The sequence below is a fragment of the Phragmites australis genome, chromosome 6 (genome assembly GCF_958298935.1).
Source record: "Phragmites australis chromosome 6, lpPhrAust1.1, whole genome shotgun sequence".
NCBI lineage: Eukaryota > Viridiplantae > Streptophyta > Magnoliopsida > Poales > Poaceae > Phragmites > Phragmites australis.
This window is the reverse complement of record NC_084926.1, coordinates 29,849,729-29,875,593: the sequence shown is the minus strand read 5'-3', so window position 1 is coordinate 29,875,593 and position 25,865 is coordinate 29,849,729. Positions and strand designations below refer to the sequence as shown.

General features: G+C 47.3%; 1 protein-coding gene across 1 annotated transcript; it reads left to right on the top strand.

Moving 5' to 3' along the window:
* Positions 1-1,110: 1,110 nt before the first annotated feature.
* LOC133922211 (ribulose bisphosphate carboxylase small subunit, chloroplastic 2-like) lies at positions 1,111-2,153 on the top strand. Its single transcript, XM_062367435.1, has 2 exons — positions 1,111-1,325; positions 1,429-2,153. The coding sequence occupies exons 1-2, from the start codon at positions 1,179-1,181 to the stop codon at positions 1,807-1,809; spliced, it is 528 nt and encodes a 175-aa protein (XP_062223419.1). The 5' UTR covers positions 1,111-1,178; the 3' UTR covers positions 1,810-2,153.
* The last annotated feature ends 23,712 nt before the right edge of the window (positions 2,154-25,865 follow it).

Genomic DNA, 25,865 nt, shown 5'->3' with positions numbered 1-25,865 from the left:
TCATATTCTGTTGTAATCTCAGATAAAGAAGACACAATTTAATAACAGATTATTATACGACGTATCACTTATATAGTCTCAAATAAAAACCAAATATTCGTCGGTCATTAATAATAGGTCATCACTTATAGTATTACATATTACTTATCAAATTTCTAATCAGCTATGACTATACTAATTATTACCTAATTTTAAGATAGATCTCGTTATAAGTGACCGATCCTATTGTAACCAATTACTTATATCTCAATCATAGATGATACATGTTTTGACGCCCATGGCTTTTTTTTTTTTTTACGCAGTGCTCGTTTCCTCCGTCACGCCATAACACCGGATCCTCTTCGTCGCCCCCTTCTTCCCCATCCGCCTGCCTCTAAATCTTCTCAATCAAGCACTGAATCCTTTCAACGGAACCCAAATCGACCCAATCCAGCCCCAAATCGAACAAATGCTGCCCCAAATAAACGAACCCGGCGATGCCGAGGTGAGTCCCAATACGACGCCTTCCTCTCTGGCGCCGGCTTCACCATGAGCCTCTCGGACTGCCACACGTACCGCTCCTAGATACTGACCCTCGTCCCGCTGCTCGTCGCTGAGTCCTACGAGGGCAGAAGCTCGGCCTGCCGAAGCCGAGTCCGCACTTCCGCTGTGCGAGAGCCACGCCGTCGACACAGCCAGAGCCGTTGCCCTCGATGGAGAACCCGAGCAGGGGCGCGCGGCGGAGGAAAAAGACGGAAAAATCTATTTTCTATTCTGTGGCATCGACGCAAGTAGAGGTTCCAATTCCAGGAATTTTTTTAGCAAGCACTAGCGCAGTGGGTGGCATGGCATAGATGCTTCGTCATCTCTCTCCTGAACCAGGCATAGCCAATACTGTGGAGGGAAAGCGAAGTCGGCAGGAGGCGGTCAATACTGCCCATCCTGCTCCGTGGTCCAGAGGATAAGGCGCACCACTCTGCGCGGACACGTGGCGCCCGGGATGATCAGGATAGGCCAGCCTGGCTGGTTGCTGCCACCGGCGAATGGCAGCCACTCCTCCCACATCCAGACGACCTAGCGCAGGATGGGGTGGGTTCGTGGAGCCGGTGGCTATATAAGCCGTCGGTGGGGGAGCGTACAGGGACCAAGTGAGCCTGCCTCCTCTTCTTCGTTAGCCAAGTAGAGAGAGCCAGCGAGCGATGGCGCCCACCGTGATGGCGTCCTCCGCCACCTCAGTCGCTCCCTTCCAGGGGCTCAAGTCCACTGCCGGACTCCCCGTTAACCGCCGCTCCAGCAGCTCCGGCTTTGGCAACGTCAGCAACGGTGGAAGGATCAAGTGCATGCAGGTAAGCAAACAATCGTCATCATATTCACCTACTTTTTAGCTGCTCGTATTTGAGCTGAGCACCTGAGCACCAACTGATGGGTGCCTGTGCATTCGTTGTTCAGGTGTGGCCAATTGAGGGCATCAAGAAGTTCGAGACACTATCCTACCTGCCGCCGCTCACCACGGAGGACCTCCTGAAGCAGATTGAGTACCTCATCCGGTCCAAGTGGATTCCTTGCCTCGAATTCAGCAAGGTCGGGTTCGTCTACCGTGAGAACGCCAGGTCTCCCGGATACTACGACGGCCGCTACTGGACCATGTGGAAGCTGCCCATGTTCGGCTGCACTGATGCCACCCAGGTGCTCAAGGAGCTCGAGGAGACCAAGAAGGCCTACCCCGATGCCTTCGTCCGCATCATCGGCTTCGACAACGTCAGGCAGGTGCAATGCATCAGCTTCATCGCCTACAAGCCACCAGGTTGCGAGGAGTCCGGTGGCGCCTAAGCTCAGTTAGGCTTGCTCATGTATGAGCAACCATGAAGTGTCTGTTCGGTTTTGATTCTGGTCACCTCGATGTCTTTCTTCTTTTTCTTGGTTGTTTCTGCTGTATCCATGGCCTGCTCATGTATGCGATCTCTCCCTACAACCCGTGAGTTACCTACGTAGGACTACTACAACTATCGTTGGGTGAGGAACATGTGAATGCAAGCTCCGGCTATACACAGATATGTAATATGGATACGAGAGTATATCTGCCAATCCGTCGACAATAATAGATCGTGTTAATTCCTGGTGTTTTTATCTTGACTATGCATCTCTAATAATAAAGTTTCGTGTTTTTCCATGTACTTTCTGTACTCTCTTGGACGTAAATCAGTTTATGAGGTAATCTCTCAGTACCAGGATCCAAAATATTTGTAGCGGTGTGTTATTTTCTAACAACAGTAATGGCTGGAACTAGCAACGAGAAACTGAAGCACAGAGACCACCAGTAAATTCTATCTGCCAGGTAATAGAGCATCTGTTTCGCATAAGTTAGTTGTTTCATTGTATTGATAAGCACTTGTTTTTCAGGGTTCCGCTGCTGATATTATCACAGTTGATATGATTAAAGTTCATTTAGTAATTACCAACAGGAGTAAGGCAGTTGATTCAACTGATGAAATTATAGGGAACTTTTCAGAAATCAGAGGCCATTTTCACCTTATACTGCAGGTTTTATACGATGCTGGCATGCAATACAGGTTTTCGATGATTATTATATCTGTTTGATTTTTAAGAATGGATGATTATAACACTTTTTTGTTTGTAGTTGCATGCTGAATTGGTATTGGAAGTTGATCCTTGTATGGTACCACGGGATAGAAGGCTGTTACAGACATGCATGGTTGACTTGTTCATCAGCGAACTACTATAGAACCCCACAAAATAGCGACCACCTTCAGTGCCGGTTCAAAGGAACCGGTACTGAAAGTGGTATCAGTGCCGGTTCTAAAACTCCTGCCCGCGATCGAGAGTCTGGAGTTAAGAACGAACACTGATAGTGGTGTTTCAGTGCCGGTTACTCTTTAAACCGGCACTGATAGTATCCTACAGTATATATAGCCCATCTTCTTCCCTGTCTCGACCCAGAACAGAGCCGCCGCCGCCGCAGCCTAGTGTTACAGCGCCTCCTTGCTATTTTTTTTTAGCGATTCAAGGTTTTTTTTTTGCGTGGGAGCCTTCAAAATTTAGAGGAGTCAACTGCTTTAAGGTTAGTGAGATGATCTATATTTCATTTTTGGATAGATTACTTGGTAGATTGCTCTAGGGTTGATGATGGATGGTGCTTGTTCCATGGTTATGGATTTAGAGATGTAGTTGAGATCTAATTTAGGTAAAGTTTGCAACTTTGTCATTGTTGGATGTATAGAGATGATCTACATTTGATTCTTAGTTGGATTTTAGTTGCTAGATTGTTCTAGGTTTGAATTTAGGTGGTTGTGAGTTGGTGTTGAAATTTGGAATGAGCAAGGGCTCAAATATCCATATAAATTAGGCAAAGATCGTAATTTTATCATTGTAGATGATTTAACGAGTAGATTAAAAGTCACATGTAAATAGAGTTGGGTGCCTACATTAAAATATAGGGACAATTGCAAATTTGCCACTTGTTAAACCATTATTAACATTCAAAAATTGCAAAAATACTGCTAGAACTATCATTCAAGTGGCATCCAAAGAATAAAAAATCAGGGAGGTATTTGCAAAATGTCCCTAAAATCTAGCTCTAATTTTCTAGTATGTGGATTGCGTATATTTTTAAAGTCATGAATTTTAGTAATAATCCAGTAGATTTCCTCTGTTAATTAATCAACGTAGTGAATTTAACATGTACAGTTGATAAAATACTATATTGTAGGGATGACACGTGCACCCACGGGTCGCAATCGTACTCGGCAGCCTTTGGAAGGCGGGTCCCCCACCCGGCCCAAGTACCGGAAGGAGATGGGCCCTCAAATAGGGACCAATCAGGATGCGAGGTAATTCGATGAATATGTTCTAGATTTTGAAATGTTTAATGATTATAAGTCCAATGTGTTTAATTATAATGATTTGCAGATAGACTGGTTATGGATGTACAAGGAATGAGGGCCAGAGTTCATTGTTGGCATCGAGGCTTTTTTGAGGGCTTCCGCGGCGTACAAGAAGCCAAAAAGGAAGCGTGACGAGCACTATATATGCTGTCCCTATGTCGACTGCAAGAATGAGAAGCAGTTTTCAAACATAGAGCAGATCCGTGCACACTTGATTCGTAGGGGTTTCAAGGCTGGCTACACCCATTGGACTAAGCACGGTGAACTTGTAGGTGTTGGGCGTGAAGGGCAACCAACAGTCGAAGGAGACGGAGGCAATGATCCGATGGCTAACAAAGAATTTGATATGTCGGCATTTAAAGATACTTTTGTTGAGAATGATGATTGGGACACTTTTGTTGGCAACAATGAAGAAGGCATAGAACAAATGTTGCGCGATGGGGAGGGGGACTTCACCGTTGAAAGACAACATCAAAAGTACCAATGCATGATAGAGGACTCTAAAACACCAGTTTACCCGAACTGTAAAGATGAGCACAGCAAGTTGCATGTAGTGCTGACACTGATGCAAATGAAGGCTAGCAATGATTGGGCTGATAAGGGTTTCAATGAATTGTTAGAATTCTTGAGGGAATTGCTTCCAGAGGGTAACGTGTTGCTCGAAAACACGTACCATGCCAAGCAGGTTGTCTGCCCGTTAGGATTGGAAGTAGAGAAAATACATGCATGTGGAAATGACTGCATGTTGTTCCGCAGCGAGGATGCAGACTTGGAAGCGTGTCGTGTTTGCAATGCACCACGGTACAAGAGCAACGTTGATGATGTTGAGAGCGATGGCGTGGGGGTGAAGAGAAAGAAGAAAAGACCCCCCGTTAAGGTGGCTTGGTATTTCCCTATAATCCCCCGTTTGAAGTGATTGTTTGCTAATAGAGCGAATGCCGAGCTGATGCGATGGCACGCCGAACAGCGCAAGAAAGATGGAATGCTTAGACATCCTGCTGATGGCATGGAATGGAGGAGATTTGATTCGAAATACAAGGAATTCAAAGATGAAGTGAGGAATATAAGGTTCAGGTTGAGCATGGATGGGATGAATCCTTTCGGCAACACGAGAAGTACTCATAGTACTTGGCCCATGACTCTCTTTATCTACAACGTTCCACCTTGGATGTGCATGCAGAGGAAGTACCTTATGATGCCTCTGCTGATTAGTGGGCCAAATCAACTAGGCAACGATATCGATGTGTACCTCAAACCATTGGTGAAAGATCTTCTTGTACTGTGGAAAGATGGCGTACGGGTATGGGCTGAGTATAGACGCGAGAATTTCACCCTGTGCGCGATGCTGTTCGTGACGATCTCAAATTGGCCTGCTCTTGGTAACCTATCAGGGTAGACTGTAAAAGGGTACAATGGATGTGTTCAGTGCTTGGAGGAAACGGAGGGGCGGTGGCTGAAAAACAGCCGAAAAATGATCTTCATGGGTCACCGTAGGTTCCTTCGTCCTGATCACCCATACTGCAAGAATAAAAGAGCTTTTAACGGGACAGTGGAGCTTCGTCAAGCTCCAAAGATTCGTAGTGGAGAACAGGTATTTAAGATGGTTAAGACACTTAGAGTTGTACTTGGAAAGGGGCTAGGCAGTACAAAAATGCAGGTTGGGTAAAATGCTCCCATGTGGAAAAAGATGTCAATATTTTGGTTGCTGCCTTATTGGAAGTATCTTATGGTCCGACACGCAATCGACGTCATGCACGTGGAGAAGAATGTGTTTGATAGCTTGATTGGTACTTTACTAGACATACCTGGCAAAACAAAAGATACACTAAATGCACGGCTGGACCTGGAAGAAATGAACCTCAGGAAGGACCTACAGTACATGCAATTAGACAATGGCAAAAAGAACTTCCCACATCTTGCTACACTATGAGCAAGGAAGAGAAGATCCTCCTGTGTGGTTGCTTGCGTGATGTCAAAGTTCCGACCGGTTACTCTTCCAATATCAGGAGCTTTGTAAACATGAAAGATACGAAGTTAGTTGGCATGAAGTCTCATGATTGTCACGTGATGATGACGCAGATGCTTCCAGTTGCAATTCAAGGTATTCTGTCGGATAAGGTCCGAGACCCAATCATTAAGCTGTGTTCGTTCTTCAACGCAATTTCACAGAAGGTCATTGATTCGAACAAACTGGCAAAGCTGTAGGAAGACGTGGTCCATACTATATATCAGTTTGAGACTATTTTTCCTCCGACATTTTTTGATATAATGCCCCATCTAATTATTCACATTGTGGGTGAGATAAAGAGCCTTGGCCCCGTGTTTCTGCATCAAATGTATCCTTTCGAAAGGTTCATGGGGGTTCTAAAGAAATATGTTCGTAACTGAGGTCGTCCGGAAGGTTGCATTGCCCAAGGGTGGAGTATGGAGGAGGTCATTGAGTTTTGCATTGACTATATGAAACTGAACGCGATTGGTATGCCTATATCTCACTATGAGGGGAGGCTAAAGGGGAAAGGGACGATAGGTCATACTTCAATCCATATCAAAGATCGTGCTTCATTCACTCAAGCACACTTCGCAGTTCTGCAACAGGCAGTTGTAGTGATCTCGTATGTCAAAATGCACGTGAGCATGCTACGCTCCACAAATCCAACGAAGTCAGATAATTGGATCGCAAAAGAGCACAGAGATAATTTTGGTAATTGGTTACGTCAACTCATGATGGGTAAGCATACCAACGATGCTCTATTGGAACTGCTGGCAAATGGTCCGTCAACTACGATTCGCACATTCCAAGCATACGAGATTAACGGCTATACATTTTATACACGAGCACAAGACAACAAGAGCACTAACCAAAATAGCGGTGTCCGTACTGATGCCTGTGACCGTGCTGGCAACAGGGAGACCTACTATGGATTCATAGAGGAGATTTGGGAACTTAAATATGGCGAGTTGATGGTCCCTCTGTTTCGATGCCAATGGGTCAGACTCTCAGGGGGAGTCAAGGTCAACAAGTACAGTATGACTACAGTGGACCTCAAACTCGTCGGATACAGAGAACAACCATTCGTGCTTGCCAATGATGTTGCACAAGTCTTCTATGTAAAGGACCCGAACCCAGCTAATAAGGAGGAGCGTCACGTGGTTCTTCAAGGAAAAAGAAAGATCGTCGGTGTTGAAGATGTTGTCGACGACAAAGACTGCGACAAATTCGAAGACCTGCCTCCTTTTGGAGAGAATGTTGAACTGCCTCTCATTGATGACACTGCGGAAGCTACCTACATACGTCGCGACCATAACGAAGCATTAATCGTTAAGTGAAAGCAGCTTTCATGTATTTGGTGAAATTTGTATAATATTTAGGTTAAGCTTTATTTTGTATCAAGGACATGTATGGATGATGTACTAATATGCTTTAATTTATATCGAATGCATATAGATTTTAAAAGGCCTAAACATTTTTTTGAAATTTTCTAGAATTATTTTTCAACATAAAACAAGTTAAAAAGATTTTATAAAATTTATTTGCATTTTTCTAGAATTAAAACTAATTTTATATGCAACAAAGCATATTAAAGCATTTATTTTGTCAAACAAAACATTTTTAAATATTATAAGAATTAATTTGGATTTTCTAAAACTATTTTCCAGATTACAACATTTATTTTATAATACTAAAACTATTTATTATACTTCCAGGGTATTTAACAATAAAAGAATATTTGCTGAGAAAACTAGTATTAGTGCCGGTTCTATGTAGTAACCGGCACTGATACTTCAACTATCAGTGCCGGTTGTACATATAGCCGGCACTGATACTAGTATTAGTGCCGGTTAGAAACTACAACCGGCACTGATACGTCTCCTATATTTGTCTTCAACACTTAGCCACATCCTCGTTCCTCTATTCACCCTAGCGCCGCCTCCTCGTTCGCTTCAGTCACCCGAGCCTCGACACGCCACCGCCTCCTCCCAACGCCACCCCGACGTGCCGCCGCCTCCTCCCAACACCGCCCCTGATGCCGACGCCAAGGACCACCTCTCCTGCTCTCCTCCATCCCCTTCAAGCCCAACGGGTAAGCACCATCCTATCCTCCCCATTGAAACCCTAGTTACCTCAAGTTAATATTGGTATTTTGGGAGAAAACTCAAGTGCAGCCCGAGGATTGACTTCTAAATCATGTATGCAGTGCAGCTAAGCAGTAGGTATAGAAGCAAAATTCATGTATGCTGTTTTAATCCAAATTACCAATAAGTTACACAAGCATTTGAGTTCCTTGTTCTGATTCAGGACTCATGTTTTCTATTGTAAACAAAAGCATCCTTCATAACCTTTGATAAAGCATAGAAGATGAGATCACTTGCTGATTTGCCAAGTTTGACCAGAATTAAAAAAGATTAGATATCCCACAGTTGTGCTTAACAATGATCAAACTTGTTTAGCTGCAAAACCTGTACAGTGCACTTAGCAGTAGCTGGTTCAGATGACAAGATATATCGCTACAATATTGATGCTCTACTGGTTATATATGATTGTTGGATGTTTTGAGCTCTATTGATGCATGAATGTTTTGTTCTTCTAGTCTGGTTCTTTTTAAGCAGCTAGCTGTTGTGTCTTGGGATGGACGAGCAATCATTTTGTGCTTGCTTGCTCTAGAACAAGGGAAAGTACAGCCATATTTCTATGCATTTTGCAGGGATTGATGTGGCTTCTGGATTAGTTCCGTTGGCTAATCTCGACAATGCTACCTTGTGCCATCTTGGTTTCGATGGGAAGTACAGCCATATTCGTTTTGTTAGCTTCTCAATGCTATCCAACAGAACTAATACAAAGTGCAAGCTACTGATCACAGGGCACCAATAAAGCACAAGACAATGAACGCAAAATTGAATAACAGAGATATAACAGGATCACAATGTGGCGACCACGGCCTAGCTCAAGAGCATAAATGAAACACTAAACGAACTTAGCCCGCTATCATCACAGAGCTGAGAACATATATTAATGAGAGCTAGGCCGAGCTACCTAAGTTAATGATCAAGTATAAAACTCTGATAAAATCAACTACACAGTACCAACCGGCCTCTAACACTCAACAGAGGGAGCCCAATCAACACAGTACAGCAGGGTGCCCAAAACGACCAGCACAAGAGCACCAACAGAGGTGCCTACCAGCAAGGCCAAAGGAAACAGAGAGCTCAAGCGAGGTCCATTCGTTAGGTTAACAGGTCTGCGATAGAATATATAGTTTTACAATAAAATCGGTGTTAAATTTGTAGTTTGATGAAATTATTGCTTAAATATGTAATTTTACGATTTACGATAATTTTGTCAAAGTATCTGTAGTTTCATGAGCTCCTGATGATCCGTTTCAAGAGCTGGCAATTGCTGTAAGACTGCAAACGTGGCCCGGTTGTCATGGTAACGAGGCTAGGAACACCTCCTCTAGAATATGTAGTTTTATGATAAAATTAGCGCTAAATCCTTAGTTGTTGCTTAAATCTATAGTTTTGCGATAAAATTAGCACTAAATCTGTAGTTTTACGATAATTTTATCAAAGTATCTATAGTTTTACGAAATTTACTCTTATTTCTATTTCACAGTTAAGCCTATTCCGTTGCTTTGGCTGTACTGTATTGTTATTACTGCATCTATGCGAAATAAATGGTACAATCACCTGCTCCATTATGGGGGCTAATGACAGAGAACTCATTCGGATCTCGATCACAACACAGTAAATAGTGCCAACATGATGGACTAATAATTAATGGTGTCTTGTATGTTCATCTCTATCACATCAGTTGGGTGGAGATATTTATAGCCATACTCCAACCATCCCAATCATCATTCCATATCTTTTTAAACTTTGTTGCTGTCTAACTGTTTTATTTGTTAGGAGAGAGTGCTGAAGTAGCAGAGGTGGCCGTGGAGGCCTTGCTCAGGACTTACACACGGCTTAAGCAACATGAGCTGTTGGAGAACGTGAAGGTTCCACGGCTCAACCACGTCATGGATGTTCATGGCCTTCGCTACGGACCATGCAGGCCACCTCCGAAAACTTCACAGAGAAAGAAGTCCATAGAGGTCGCTGCCACCAATGCCTCTGCCTTCGCTGCCGCTCCAAAGACAAGAAGGCATCGTGCCAGGGCTTCGCATGCCCCAGACCCCAAAAGACTGAGGGCTACTGCCGCGGCCGAAGGATGGGATGAGAGTCCTATTGTGTTGGCCAGGTTGCGACAATATTGAGTAGGAGGTTGCACCCCCCTCCCTGCCTTAGTGGCTATAGCAGAGCTTTCGGCCACCGATGCTACTCCAATTGTCGCGGTTGCTCAATGCCGTCCCACCTTCGATGGGGAAGGAGGGTTACAAGATGTTGAACGCCCTTCACGCCTTCGATGTGGATTCGGAGGAAGAGGCCACCACTATCGAAGTCTCTCCCCATAATGCCGGCCTCGAAGGTTCTCCCGATGTCGGAGCTCACGAGGCCTATCTCAACGGCCCTCCTGAAGTCCACTCGGAGGACTTGAGTGAAGGTAAGATATCAGGTAAGTTTTTCAAACTCTCGCCTCGCATTTCTTTATGGTTACTTACACTTTGTTTTGTAACAGAGACTACATATCCACGAGAAGTCCTTTAGATTAAAGGGCTCATGGGGACGCTTGAGGCTCCTTGCCTGAGTGCGAGTGTTTCAGCATCGAAGGGTTCGACTAGTCCAACCTCTTCTAGAGGCATGTGACTCTACCTTCCTAGCGCTCAGGGAGAACCTTCCACAAATGGAGGCGGAAGGGGTGGCTTAGGAGTTTGCTCCCTCTATATTGATGGACCACATTGTCATTGCGCACATGAGGGTAACCCTCGAGATTATTTCTTTAACTTTCACCACTTATTAGTACTTATTGATTTTCTCACTCCATGTAGGACCTGCTTCTGGTGCGATGTGGTCGAAGGGCTATCGCCGAAGCTGGATCCTGTCTAGAGGAGGCCCTAGTTAAGTGCTAGCAGATAGAAGGGGAGGCCGCTCGTCTTTGGGCCACCCTTTAAGATGAGCAAAGGTAGTAGCTTGCTTCAAAGGCCGCCCTTAAGAAAGAGAAAATGTAGCAGCTCTCCTTGGAAGCCACCCTCGAAGAGGAGAAGGTGACCTTAAGGCAGGAGCTGGAGGCCCTCACAGAGGATACCGATGTTGTTTCTAGGGAGGTGTCCGAGGTCTTCCACGAGTTGGGTCTAGGTGACACCCCTCACCCTTTGCCCGCCACCGACATCTGAGGGGCCTTTGGCTAGCTCCATCATGCCACGTCTACCCTCAATGCTGGTACATAGACATTTGGTGACCTCTATGTTGGGGGCGCCATCAACGCTACCTGTTGGGATCTTGATCGCAACACAGTGAATAATAGACTCATAACAGTTAGTGTAATAACTGTTCCCTCTTGTTATTACAATGGTCACATGAGGGTCTTTATAACCATAACTATGTAGGACCAAGAATGGTGACTAGAAGGGGGTGAATTGGTGCCTAAACAAATTTCTTGTGTAATTGATGGCCTTCTCCTATTCTTGAACTCAACGAACCTCAAAACCACATGCGGAACCATAAAGAGACAAAAAATAGATCATAAGACTTTTACAACAAGCACTTCTCTTCGATGGATGAGAACTGTAGGTTCCGGTTAAGGCCATATCAAGAGTCATAGCGCAAGAAATCAATAAACTTTCAGAAAACACTCCTAAACACAAGAGAACTGGCTACCACAAGAAGAGATTCTCTAAGTTTATGGATTCAGAGGGTTAGTATGGCTCAAGATCAACTCATATGAGAAGATGCCTCTAGCAACAAGAAGAACAACTTCTCAATGTGAGAAAAATTCAGCCTTCAACCAAAAATGAAAATCACAACCAAAAAGAAAAAACTCGCAACAAAGCAAGGGATCCAATAGAAAGAGACTAGGAGGATATGAACACAAGCATCAAAACAAACAATCTCTTTATTTCTTGTGGAGGACAGCCCTCTTTTTGGAAGATTACAAGTTGTTCTTCTCACAAAAAGTTCTCACCTATTACAAAAGGCTAAGTTCTTCTTTCCTCTCCTCTAAAACCTATCTCTCAAGGATTAAATGGCTGGTTCAAACCTCCCACACAGCCCTACCACTCTATTTATTGGCCTAGGGAGGTAGCTTAACCCTTAAGCTTCCTTATTCCCAAAATACCCCTCTCTTCCAATGGTTTCCTACCTTCCACCAATGCATTTTGGTCCATTTTCGCTTCATCCATCGAATGGCGGTGGTGCACTCATGAGTTAGCTTCGCCTTGACACAAGTTTTGCGATGATCCCACATGCAACCCTTCCTTCCACGGTTTTGAGGCCAAACCGCGAAACCACCTTGCATGCTCCTCAATGCGTGACTCACTGCCGCTTGCTCTGACCCCAAGAAAGCATCCTGATGTGAACACGTGTCTCCGTCTTGCGGTCTTTGCTGCTGGCAGGTCTCTCCCACTCTGGATCTCTCTAGGCCGCCTTGTCACTTAAACCGACATCCCCTTCGCTTGACTTCATCAACACATCGTCTTCATCCTTCCTTCCATGCTTTGCTTGATCTCCATGTGCATAGCTAGGATCACCCTTGACTCTGCTAGGTCTCCTCAATCATCCAACACCAAGGACCTCGCTTGGCCCCGATTATCCTGCCATCGGCTGCTAAATTGCATCCATCAGTTGCACAACATAAGACAAGAGAACATATATATCCAAACCATCTCTAGTTAGTTCCAAATAAAAATCCTTAGCTTAAGACACATCCAAGAAAAAAAAATCATGAACGACAGATGATCCAACGTCCACACCTCTTAAGCACTGGACCATCCAGCGTGTTCAACTCTCCAGACCTACCATCTGGAATCCTCTCAATAAGAAATAGTTCGACGTAAAAAAATTTCTTATTGCCGGACCATCTAGCGAGTTCATCTCCACCAGACAACCATCTTGCTATCTTTCTGTAACAAATGGTCCAGTGTATTCTCTGACGTTCATTGCTGAACCATCCGGCGCATGCAAGTCCACTAGCGCTGATTTGCAATCTTTGTGCAAAAAATGCTCCGGCATTCACTGAGCCCATCGTCGAACTATCGGTGTATAATTCAACTTCTTTTCTAAGTTGAAATGCTTCGAATAATCTAGATCATCAGACGTGTACAAAATTCCTAGAATCGGAGATAAAAATGCCAACTCCATTTCTTGCAACTTTGGTTAGGCATGATCATAATTGCAGGACATATACATGCTTATGCAATCCAACAATCATCAAATCAAATTCACAACCTTGTCAATCACTCATCATATATAAACCAAGACACATTTCAACTTAGTTTCTCAATATCCCCCTTGATGAGTGCATTGACAACCCTTAAAGCATAAAGATTTTGATTTGACAAAATCCAACAAGATAAGCTTATCCAAGTAACCAGAAACTCAAGAAAGAGTAGAAAATATCACTTGGCATTAGAAGAATCGCAAAAGCTCAAAGAGAGGTAGAGACAAGCCAAATATGTAAAAGCTCCCCTTTGATGAATGCACATTTTTCATATTTTCTCCTTTTATCATGCAAGAATCTTTTTTGTGGCTTAGTGTATATTTTTCTCCCTCTTTGGCAATGCAAACATCAAGGATAAAACACCATGAAATATATGAATATGCAAACCTATTGAGCTTTCATAAGTATATCACAAAACATTTGCACAAGCTAAAAATATCAAAGGGCTAAAAAAATAGTGGCAAATGAGCATAAAACTTTACAAGCTAATCTTGAAGAATTATTGGTGCATTTAAGTTCAAGTAGCCAAATCATGTTAAAAGTGACCACCACATAAGCATCCACTCGTGCTGAGGCAATACGAGCATTAAGAGCTAGAAAACTTCAATCTCAAACTAGGCAAACAAGTATTCATGACAGTAGACTTTGTAAACGCTCACATATGAAACCAAGACTTACTTAGATCAATTGATTAAAATAAAATTGATTATTTAGGCATATTTTTTGTGAGTCGTGTTATCCCAATTGACTTTAGCAACCATGGGTTTGCTTCTTTGGCAAACCACATGAAGCATCAAGACAATTGTATTGAATCATATTTTAGCACAAGAGACTTGATTCCTATCAAGTAAAATAGTATCTTTCTGACACAAAAAACACATGTTCCCCTAAGGTTGTATCATGAGTTAAATATTTGACAAAGACAGAAAATATAGTACAATATTCTCCAATCCACTATCTTGAACCAAGAAGCCTAGAACAAAATATCTATCAAAATAGCGTTAACATGAGCATTGATTAAGCCAAAGCAATTACGAACATGGTGATGAACAATGTAGCATTTCATAGTCTACCTAATTCATAAAATTGCCAAGTTTCTCATCTTTAGGAAAACTAGCTTGCTTGGAATGATTCATGTCAAAGCATCAAGAGGAGCCTAAGTTTAAAGGATTACCCCGTATAACTACTCAACTAAGTCCAAATTTAAGTCTAGCAACTGAAAATGCTAAAAGACATACAAGTCAAAGCTCAACTACTATGATTATCTTACAAGATGAGATGCAATACAAATAAAACAAAAGTAAGATAGAGTATGTACATCTGCAACTTCCCCTCACACAATGTCATAGGGATGGCATACTCCAAGATCTCCCTTGAAAAAGGCAAATCTTGTTGTGTCTAGAGGCTTGGTAAAGATGGCAAGCTGATGTTGGGCATCTATGTATCTCGAGTTAGTATCTCCTTTCTCATTGTGGTCTCACAAGAAGTAGAATCTCACATCTATGTGTTTTGTTCTGGAGTATTGTACTGAGTTATTGGCTAAGCTGATGGCACTGGTGTTGTCACACAAAAGTGTCACACTCTTGAAGACTAACCCAAAATCTCTCAAGGTAGCAACCAACCATAAAATCCGAGAATAACAGTTAGCGACAGTAACATATTCAGCTCCAACAGTTGATTGCACAATACTAGATTGTTTGCGAGAAGACCAATACATAAGAGAAGTACCCAAGATATGACAGGTACCGGAGGTACTCTTCCTGTCAATTCTACAACCAGCAGAATCTACATCCGAAAAACCACGAAGAGAGAGAGAGAGAGAGAGAGAGAGAGAAGATGTAGAAAACCAAACACCACACTCAAGGGTGTGCTTGAGGTACCTGAGTATACGCTTCACTGCTTGGTAGTGAGACATCCTAGGTGAAGATTGGCAGTAGGCACACAAGTAGATGATGAAGTGGATGTCAGGTCTTGTCATCATCAAGTATAGGAGGGAGCTAATCATACTCCTATACTCCTGCTAGGCTACCTCTGTGCCATCTTCATACGGATCAAGCATGCTCGAGGTAGCCATCGGTGTTGCTAGGGGCTTTGCATCGCTCATGTCAAACTTCTTAAGCAAATCCTCAGTATACTTCATCTAGTGGATGAATGTACCTTGCTTACATTGCTTGATTTGCAGCCCAAGGAAGAAGTTGAGCTTGTCCATCATCGACATTTCAAATTCCCTGCTCATAGTATTTGCAAACTTGGCCACAAGTGCAAAAGATGAGCCACAAAAAATAATATCATCCAAGTATATCTGAACAATTAGGAAATATTGCCATATCTAAAGGTAAACAAGTTTTATCCACCGACCCCATCACATACCCATGCTCTAACAAGAATGACTTAAACCTATCATACTGTTGGGGGTCGTTATTAAGGACCCCCTACGGCCCCTTGGCTTAATTAGCTTAGCCTCCCAAAGGTTGAGCCTGTTACCGTCTTCTGAAGCCCCGGCTTTCCAGAGCTTAGCCTCCCGAAGGTTCGGTCTCCGAGGCTGCGGCTCCCGAAGCCTCCCCCTTCCGAAGCCCCGGCCTTCCGGAGCTCTACCTTTCGGAGCTGGCTTCCCGAAAGTTACTGGGTGACGCATCAGCCCTCAGGAAAGATCTACCAAAAAGCAAGGACCAGTCATACTTTTCCTGCGAGGAAGTGACTGGTATTTAATGCTTAGGCTAGTGGACGCTGTTCTGATATCCCAGCATGATGGTACCTATCCTGACACCCCTGGTGGTGCAGCACTGGGCCGCAACTGGCAACCGGCACCACGATAATTACCACGATGGAAATTTATCCCCAGATAGGATAGAAGGTAGTCTTCCGGGGTAAGGCTCAGTAATTTGGCTGGATCCCGGATACATGTACATTATGATAACCTGTACACCAAGCCACGCATGGCCCTATAAATAGGAGGTCATGGTCCTCTGGGCAGGGGGACAGACACAGAACATGAATCACAGCAAACCTGTGATTCTCCCCCTAGATTGATTCATTTTCCTACCATCAATATACTCGTGGTGTTCCTTCCTCTCAAACTTCGTCTCCAAGCTTGAGACTCCTCCTTAGATGAAACTCTCACCGTATTTGCTACGGCAAGATGAACTCATGCTCCAACAACGTGCCGACCGTGGGGATTCGAACATAGAAGTGCTAAGACATGTAGGATGCCACCCAAGAAAAAGACCACCAAGGCTGTATCGGCAGCGGGCGACCCCCCAGTCACGCCTTCACGGCAGTCCAGCCGGCTATACGCGGCTAGCACCAACAACGGCCCCCCAGCCGGGGGGAATGGGGACCTTATGGCCACCACCGACCCAACCAAAACTATAGCAACGGGCGACACCGAAGGGTTCTCCAAACCGAGGACCCAGCAGCGGCAAGGTGAGGCCCCCGCTACACCCCTAGGGGCTGCGGGCGGCGCTGCCACCGAAAACACTGCTTCGCTCGAGCAGCAATCACGCTTGGTGGCACTCCTGGCACAGATGGAGGAGCTACGGACGGCTCTACGGGCCAAGTAGGAGGCTGCCCACACCTTCTCCACCACTCTCGAGACGGCTGGCATGTTTCCATCCCAAGCTCTACGACCCGTTTGATCCTCGGAGCCTCGGGGCCAGCGTCGTTAGGACCCCTTGCAGGACCACGACTCTCCCCTGCGGGCCAACCTGCAGGCCATACCCTTCCCGGAGGGTTTTCAAACCCCGAAGTTGCCTAAGTTTAAGGCAATTCAGACCCCGATGAGTTCGCCCGATCCTACACCCTAGCTATAGAGGCCAGCGGGGGCGGGCCGACCACCATGGATAAATGTTTCCCCCTTGCCCTATAAGGGGTGGCCATATGCTGGTTCTGGGCGCTGGACCCCAACACCATTCACACCTGGTCCCAACTCTGAGACCTTTTCCGCAACAACTTCCAGGGCACCTTCATCGAATCAGTAACCTCCAGCAGCCTATTCACTATCAGGCAAGGGCCAGATGAAACCCTTCGGGACTACTTCTGAAGGTTCTCCCAGACCAAAGCCCAAATTAGGGGCATATCAGACTCGTCGGTCATCGATGCTGCAACCCAGGGCCTGGCCGAAGGCCCCCTGTATGATCGACTAAACACGCAACCAATATGCACGGTAGAAATCCTCATGAGCAAGTTTGAGGAATATGCGTGGGAAGAGGAAGAAAAGCTCCGCCAGAGGCGCTCACAAGCTGGCGAAGCTTCTCATAACACCACTGAGGGACTACACTCGTAGGCCGGATCGTCACACACCCCAGCTCCTCCGACAAAAAGGAGCTTCGAGGAGGTCCTTAGCGCCAGGTCCCAAAGAGGGTGGTAGCGGCAACGCCGAAACGTCAACAATATCAGCCCAAGCCGCGGGGCTTCGAAACAAAGCCACCCCACGGGACGCGGCCGAGGACGCTTCAGAGGCCTCCCGGAGCAAAGCCACGCCCCAAACCCGCGTTCCGAAGAAGAATCCTGGTGCACTCTACACAGGGCGGGACGAGGGCACAATACTGATAACTACCAAACCCTCATCACCTTCTGAGAGGAATACCTCGGGAGGCAGGCGGCCCTCAACGGTGGGACCCCTAAGGGGCAGTATGAGGATCATAGGCCATCGGCCAACTGACGGGTAGACCATCTGGCCCTACAAAGTCCTTCGCAGCTAGCCCTACCTTCACCACCCCAATCATCCATAGAACCACACGGTGACGAAGGAGCGCGGGGCAAATGGATTGTCCTCACCATTACCGGCGGAGGGAGTTGTGGAGGCACATCGAAATGACAGAGGAGAGACTACGCCCATAGGGTGCACCACATCGGAGCAACTAGCATCCACCGACAGGCCCCCGACTGGGCCAACGCCCCCATAACATTTACCATCGACGACTCCAAAGCGGTAAAATTTCCCCACTCTGATGCCCTGGTCATCTTAGCCAATATCGCCGAAGTCAAGGTCCGAAGAATACTGGTCAATGGAGGCAGCTCGGCAGACCTCCTTTTCATGCATGCCTTTGACCAGCTCTGAATTCCGTGAAGCCGGCTCTCACCAGGCAGCAGACTCCTCCAGGGATTCAATGGAAACCCCCTTAATGCCCTAGGATAGATAAAACTCCCATTCATCTTCGGCGAGGGCTCTATATCACGATCTGAGGTTATCACCTTCGATGTCGTGGACGTACCATATGCCTACAATGCCATCCTAGGATGGGGGACCCTGAACAGATTCAGAGCTGTACCCCATCACAATTACCTTTGCCTAAAAATACCCATACCCCAGGGGCTAATAACCATCCACGGCGACCAAGACCTGGATAGACGCATCGAGTATGGGCAACCCCCCCCCCCCCGCTCCCCAGTCGCCATATCCACACTATGACATGGGAAGGCCCGATAGATCCTGCGTCTACGCACCCCGAGCACCGTTGCCCCCCAAGGCCGCAGCCAAAAGGGGACATAAAGATAGTCCCCATACACTAGGACCAACCCGACTGAACCTTCCAAATAGGGGCAGACCATGCCTCTAGGCAAGAAACCCAACTTCTGGCCATCTTACGGAGTAACCTCGACATCTTCGCATGGTCCTCACAGAACCTCACAGGAGTCGACCGCATCATCATCGAGCACTCGCTCCAGGTCAATCCGAAGGAGAGGCCCGTATGCTAGGGGCTCTGCAAGCTCTCCCTGGAGCGGGTAGAAGCCACAAAAGAAGAAGTCCAAAAGCTATTGAAAGCCAGTGTTATCCAGGAGGTTATGCACTCGATTGGCTTTCCAACACCATCCTTCTCAAAAAACATAGCGGAAAATGGCGTATGTGCATCGATTTCACGTCATTAAACAAAGTATGCCCCCGGGATCCGTACCCTCTCCCCCGCATCGACCAGCTGGTGGATTCTACCGCCGGCTGTGAAATGATAAGCTTCCTCGATGCCTACTCTGGATACCACCAGGTGTGGATAGCAACGGAGGTCAAAAACAAGACCAACTTTATTACCCCCTTCGGAGTATACTCCTACGTTCGGATGCCCTTTAGTCTTCGAAACACTGGGGCCACGTTCTCCCACCTTGTACATAAGGTACTGCAACAACAGTTGGGCCGCAACGTTGAGGCCTATGTAGATGATATTGTGGTAAAAAGCCAACTAGAAGCCACCCACGTTGCAGTCCTACAAGAAACATTCAACAGTCTCCGAGCCACTAGCGTGAGGCTAAACCCAAAAAATGTGTATTTGGCGCTAGAGGTGGAAAAATGCTAGGATATCTTGTCTCCCGAAGAGGCATCAAGGCCATCCCAAGCAAGATTTGTGCTATCGCAAAATCTCACCCCCCACCAATCCTAAAGAAGTACAGCGCCTGGCCAGCCGCCTCGCAGCCCTCAGTCGCTTCCTCGCAAAATCCGCTGAGCACAACCTCCTTTTCTTTAAAATGCTAAAGTGGTCTGAGCCATTTAGCTGGACACTAGACTATTAGGCAGCATTCGAGGCCCTAAAAGTGCACCTTTTCCACCTCGAAACCCTCACGATGCCCCTCCCCGGTGAAGGATTGCTCCTGTACCTATCCATCTCCGCTTCCACCGTTAGCACCGCCCTGTTACGAGAGGAAAAAAGTGGCGGTCACCCTACTCAAAGGGCTGTATACTACATCTCAGAGGCCTTAGCCGGGGCCAAGACACGTTACACTGAGCTTGAAAAAATAGCCTAAGCACTACTGATGGCCTCACGCAAGCTCCAGCACTACTTCCTTGCCTACGACATCATTGTCCCAACCTCGTACCCGCTGGGCGACATGTTTTGCAACCGGGAGGCAACGGGATGCATCAGCAAGTGGGCGGTAGAGTTAGCCCCCGTTGTCGTAAGGTTTGTAGCCTGCACCGCCATAAAATCCCAAATCTTGGCAGACTACATCGCTAAATGGACCTCGGCAACAACCAAACCCAACACCACGCCCATCCAAGACATCTGGACCATCTACACTGACGAGCATACTGTTCCATAGGCGTCGGAGCTGGCGTGGTCCTCATCCCCCCCACAGGCCAGCAGGTCCAATACGCTGCTTGCCTAGATTTCAAGACGACCAACAACATAGCCGAATACGAGGCCGTCCTCCTAGGTCTCCGGAAGGCCCAAGCCTTAGGAGTAGCCAGAGTCATCATCCAAACTGATTCTCAGATCGTCATTGATCACGTCAACAAGGACTTCCAAGTCCGCCATCCAGACATGGTAACGTACCTCGAGGCCATTCGCAAAGCCGAGGCACACTTCTACGGCATATCCATACGAAGTATACCACGAGTGAACAACAATCAGGCAGATACTTTAGCAAAAGTTGCAGCCATGGGCAAAAACCCACCAATAGGCACCTTTCTCGAGACCCTGCACCATTCGACCACCAGAACCCTTGACGAAACAGCCATCACCATCCTCCCCATCCAAACTCCAGACTAGAGGGTCCCCCTCCTATCATTCCTAAGAGGAACAACAGAACTGGACGACCCAATTGCACTCTCCAAGGCTGTGCCAATCTCCACCAGAGGTGCCTCTGGCTGGAAGGCCTCGACCACGGAGTCCGGCACCTGCCGCTCCAGTGCTTGGAAGGGACCAACCCCTACCTGGTGCAGCAGGGTCAGCTTAAATGGAGTAGCCACGCGAGCGTTGGACCTCGCATAGGCCTCCGCGGCCCTAACCATAACCTTCACGATAGATGGAAGCCAGAAGAGCGGCATGACCGATGCCTCCGAGTTGGAGGGCAGTGGTGGAGGTCTTTGCAGTCTTCCGAGCCTCCGCCTCCGCACACTCATGAAGCACCATCTCATGAAGATGGCCCTCTGCAGACACCGCTCATTTTCAGGCCTCTACCAAAGCCTGGCGCCCGTCACCTCCCATCGTCCTCGTCAAAATTACTTGCTGCAAGGCACCACAAAAAGATAGGCTACCCAGGACCCAACACTGGACCCGGCAATTAACACTACCGACCTGAAGGGCTGCTGACGCCAATCGTGCCTCCAGCTCCTTCAGGGGACGTTGGGCCAACGCTCTCTCGACCTCCCCACTCCCAAGCAGAGAGGAGGCCACAACGAAAGCCCTTTACACTTCCTGGTGCAGTGCAAAGTCATCCAGGGTAAGGATCCCGAGGCTAGGGCCCCCCACAACCACTCCAAAGGGACTCCCGGTGGAGGGCACGGTGCCTCAGGCACCAGCCGCTACAGGCGGGCCACCAGCCGACTCCAAGTCCCATGAGAACGAAGCTACGTCCCCCAAGATGGCCCTCGGAGACCACTCCGGAGAAGTTCGCGATCTCTGCTAGGCCACCGAGGCCTCAAGGCGTGGAGTCAAGGTCTCATCCACCTCGAAGGTCTCTACAACAAAAAAGAAATATGAATTAAGATCCCAGAGCACGACCAAAAGGGTATGACTAACAAACCAAACCACATCTGGCTCCCCCGAACCTCTTACAAGAGGACCCGTAGCATCCTCAACATATGAGTCGACAAGACCGAAGTCGAAGTCCACGGAGGCCATGCCTCGCCGTTGGTGCTGGCTGTGACCCGCAATATCGGGGGAGGCCCGGTCCTTCCCCTGGCCATCACCGCCACCCTAACCCTCGCCTACAAACTGATCGCTCTCACTCCCACCCGCCTTAGGCGCTTCTTGCAAGCTAGGGGCATCTCCGACGACTCGGACATCGAACAAGTATTCGAGCCTCCGGATGCTGAGGGCCACCTGGCCTGGAGCATCCTTGTACGAACGGGGGGCCTGCATGCGCTCATTTTCTAGCAGCCCTAGGCTCTAGAGGATCCCGCCATGCCGGAGCCCCCACGCCAAGGTAAAAATAGACACAATTGTACCGCTGTCAACTCCATGCTAGGGATACCCGCCGCTCTCGCTCCACGATAGTAGGGCGGCCCTATCCCTAATGGGGAAGTCGATGACACCTGAAGGTCCCCCACCGCACCTACTCCGGCCATCTCCCCCGTCGCCCGAATTCGGCTTCACTCGGGGTACTCAGCTCAGCCATATGAACCGCAAGAGGATGGCGAAAGGCACTAAACTACGAGAGAGAGAGAGAGGTGTAGAGATCTAGGAACATCTTACACAAGGCAAGAGGTGTTGAAGACAGAGGCAGATGAGAATGAGGAGTCGGCAAAAGGATTGCCCTAGGCAGTTCCCCTTCTGATACAAATAGGGGGTAACTTGCCCCCTTTAGGCGGTGGGCGCACGCGCCGTCCTTTCGCTTGCCAGGCCAAAATCATGGGGGAGCGAAACTGACTCCCTTGCCCCCCCAATGACAAGACGACACGCGTCCCTCGCTCCGCCAGATAGGGCAGGACCACACCTCTCCCCAGGGCGCATTCAATACCCCCTGTCGCCAATGTCATCCAACACGCCGTTACGTCACCCGGGTCAAATTGTCCACAAGCTAGGGACTGCCGGGGGGCCTGCTTCGAAGGAACCGTGGGCCTGACCGCTCTGCTGGCGTCCCCCGGAAGGGGCTACTTTTGGGGGTCGTTATTAAGCACCCCCTATGACCCCTTGGCTTAATTAGCTCAGCCTCCCAAACGTTGAGCCTGTTCTCATCTTCTGAAGCCCTGGCCTTCCGGAGATTAGCCTCCCGAAGGTTCGGTATCCGAGGCTTCAGCCTCCTGAAGCCTCCCCCTTCTGAAGCCCTGGCCTTCCAGAGCTCTTCCTTCCGAAGGCCCGGTCCTTGAGGCTTTGGCCTCGGGCTGGCTTCACGGAGGTTACTGGGTGACGCATCAGCCCTCAGGAAAGATCTGCCAAAAAGCAAGGACTGGTTGTACTTTGCCTGCAAGGAAGTGACTGGCATTTAATGCCTAGGCTAGTGGACACCACTCTGACAGCCCAGCATGATGGTACCAAACCTGACACCCCTGGCGGTGCAGCGCCGGGCCGCAACTGGCAATCGGCTCACCCCCTTCAGGGGGCAGGCACCATGATAATTACTATGGTGGATATTTATCCCCAGACAGGATAGAAGGTAGCTTCCGGGATAATGCTCAGTAATTTGGCCGGATCCCATATATTTGTACATTATGATAACTTATATGCCAAGCCATGCATGGCCCTATGAATAGGAGGCCATGGTCCTCTAGGTAGGGGGACGGACACAGAACATGAATCACAGCAAACCTGTTATTCTCCCCTAGATCGATCCATTTTCCTACCATCAATATACTCGTGGTGTTCCTTCCTCTCAAAATTTGTCTCCAAGCTTGAGTCTCCTCCTTAGAAGAAACTCTCGCCGTATTTGCTGGGGCAAGACGAACTCTTGCTCCAACACATACTAAGCCCTAGGTGCCCGCTTAAGCACATACAAAATTTTCTGAAGCTTGTGTACTCTATGTGGGTATTTAGGGTGCTCAAAACCAGGGGTTGCTTGACATAGACCTCTTCCTCTATGAACCTATTTAGGAATGCACTTTTGACATCCATTTGGTACAGCTTAAAACCTTGGGATGCCAAAAATTCAAGGAGGATCCTAATGGCTACTAGTCTAGCTACTGTTGCAAAGGTCTCTCTAAAGTCTATCCACTCTATTTGAGTGAAACCCTGAGCAAGAGGTCTAGCCTTGTTTCTCACTACACACCCATACTCCCCCTATTTGTTTTTAAAACCCATTTGGTGCCTATGGTGTGAACATTTGGGGTGGCTCCACAAGGACCCAAACTTGGTTTCTCTCAAAGTTTTCTAGTTCTTCGTGGGGCTCAAAAGAAGCAATGAATTTGAATCAGAAAGAGCATGTCCAACATCATGAGGCTCAAAAGAAGCAACGAATGTAGAATAAGTAAAATGAGCATGATGAGCAGATTTGAATCTTTTTACCCTCTCACCAAGGTCGCTGATCATCTATTGAGGGGGATGCATCCACTGAATGTACCGAGGGGCCTCGCGTTGTGAGACATTCTCCCCCTCAAACATAGCTGGTGCAAACTCGAAAGCAGCTGAAATAGACGTAGAGCCTGTAGGACCCTCTTTTGGTGTGAGAATAAGTAGGAGTCATCTCGTGAGTAGGTGTGATGGAAGGAAGGAGTGGGTCATCCTCATCATTACCGAGAGCTGGAAGGTCGCTATCTATGATGATTCTTTTGCCAATATCTTTGTCACCTGCACACTCGAAACTAGAACTAGCATACGTGATTGATTCATCAAAAGTCACATCACATGATTCCATGATGGTGTTAGTGTCAAGATTATAAACCCTATAAGAATAACTATGAAGGGAATACCCCAAGAAAATCCCATCGGAAGAGTGTGACTCAAACTTTTCAATATTGCCACGCTTTAGGATGAAGCACCGGCAGCCAAAAATTCTCAAGTGAGAAACCTTCGGCTTCCTCCAAAAGTGCAACTCATAAGATGTCAAATTCAAGATCGAGAGCAAGAAAATCCGATTGGAGATATAGCAAACAGTGCTAATGGCCTTAGCCCAAAACTTTCTAGGAGTCCTATGCTCATCGAGGATTGTTCTAGCCATCTCCACAAAAGTGTGATTTTTCCTCTCAACCACGTCATTCTACAAGTTATCATAATATACAAATATCCGGGATCTGACCAAATTACCGGGCCTTATCCCCGATAACTACCTTCTATCCTATCGGGGAGATAAATATCCATCGTGGTAATTATCGTGGTGCCTACCACTGAAGGGGGCGAGTTGGTCGTCGATTGCAGCCCGGCGCCGCACTGTCAGGGGTGTTAGGATAGCCTTCATCATGCCGAGGTGTCAAAGTGGTGTCCATTATCCTAGGCCTTTAATGCTGATCACATCCTTGCAGGAAAAGCACGACCGGTGCTCCCCTTCTAGCAGATCTTTTTTAAGTTCGGCTAACTCACCCCATTGCCTTTGGCAAGGCGGCCTGATCAGCTCGAGACAGGGGCCTCGGGAGGCATAGAACCGGGAGGTGAAGGCTTTGGGAAGCAGGACCCCAGAGGGCTGGGGCTTCGGGAGGCCTAAGCTTTGGAGGACTGAGGCTTCGGGAGGTTGTGTTTTGGGAGGCTTCAAGAGGCCGAACCTATGGAGCCAAGGGAAGGCTTCATAGGTACGAAGGGGTACCATGAAAGGATCTGATGACATCATAGATCGAGCTTTTAACAGAGGGTTCGAATATCAAGGCTCCAGAGGGACCTGGATGGTGATCTTTAACCATTATCCTCAGGCTGGTTTATTTTTCCCCCAACAGTACCTCCTCATTCTCAGGCCCCGATGTTTGAGAGGGGGGAGAGGATGTAGAGGAAAAATCAACCCCAGTCTGGTATAGTATCAAGGATGCATGATGACAATTCTCTGTCCATTGAAGTCGCTAGAGTAGAGGTTTTGTGTGGGTTTGGAGAATCCCACGTGTTCACCTGGCGAGACAAGACGTGCCACTACTGCATTCTAAATGGATAATGCGGGGGGGATGGGGTTGTTTAGGGTCTTCTGCCACGACCCTGTCACGTGCCGAAAGGGGTTTGGATTATTAATGTGACGGGACGTCTACGTGAGAAAATGAGGCATTCGTCATGGAGTGCTGCCATGTGTTGGAGGGAAACCAGATATGGACACGCCCCCCCCATGTATTCAATTGGAGGACATGGCAATGTTTGTCCCACTTCATCTTCCGGACCTACACAGCTGCGTGGCCC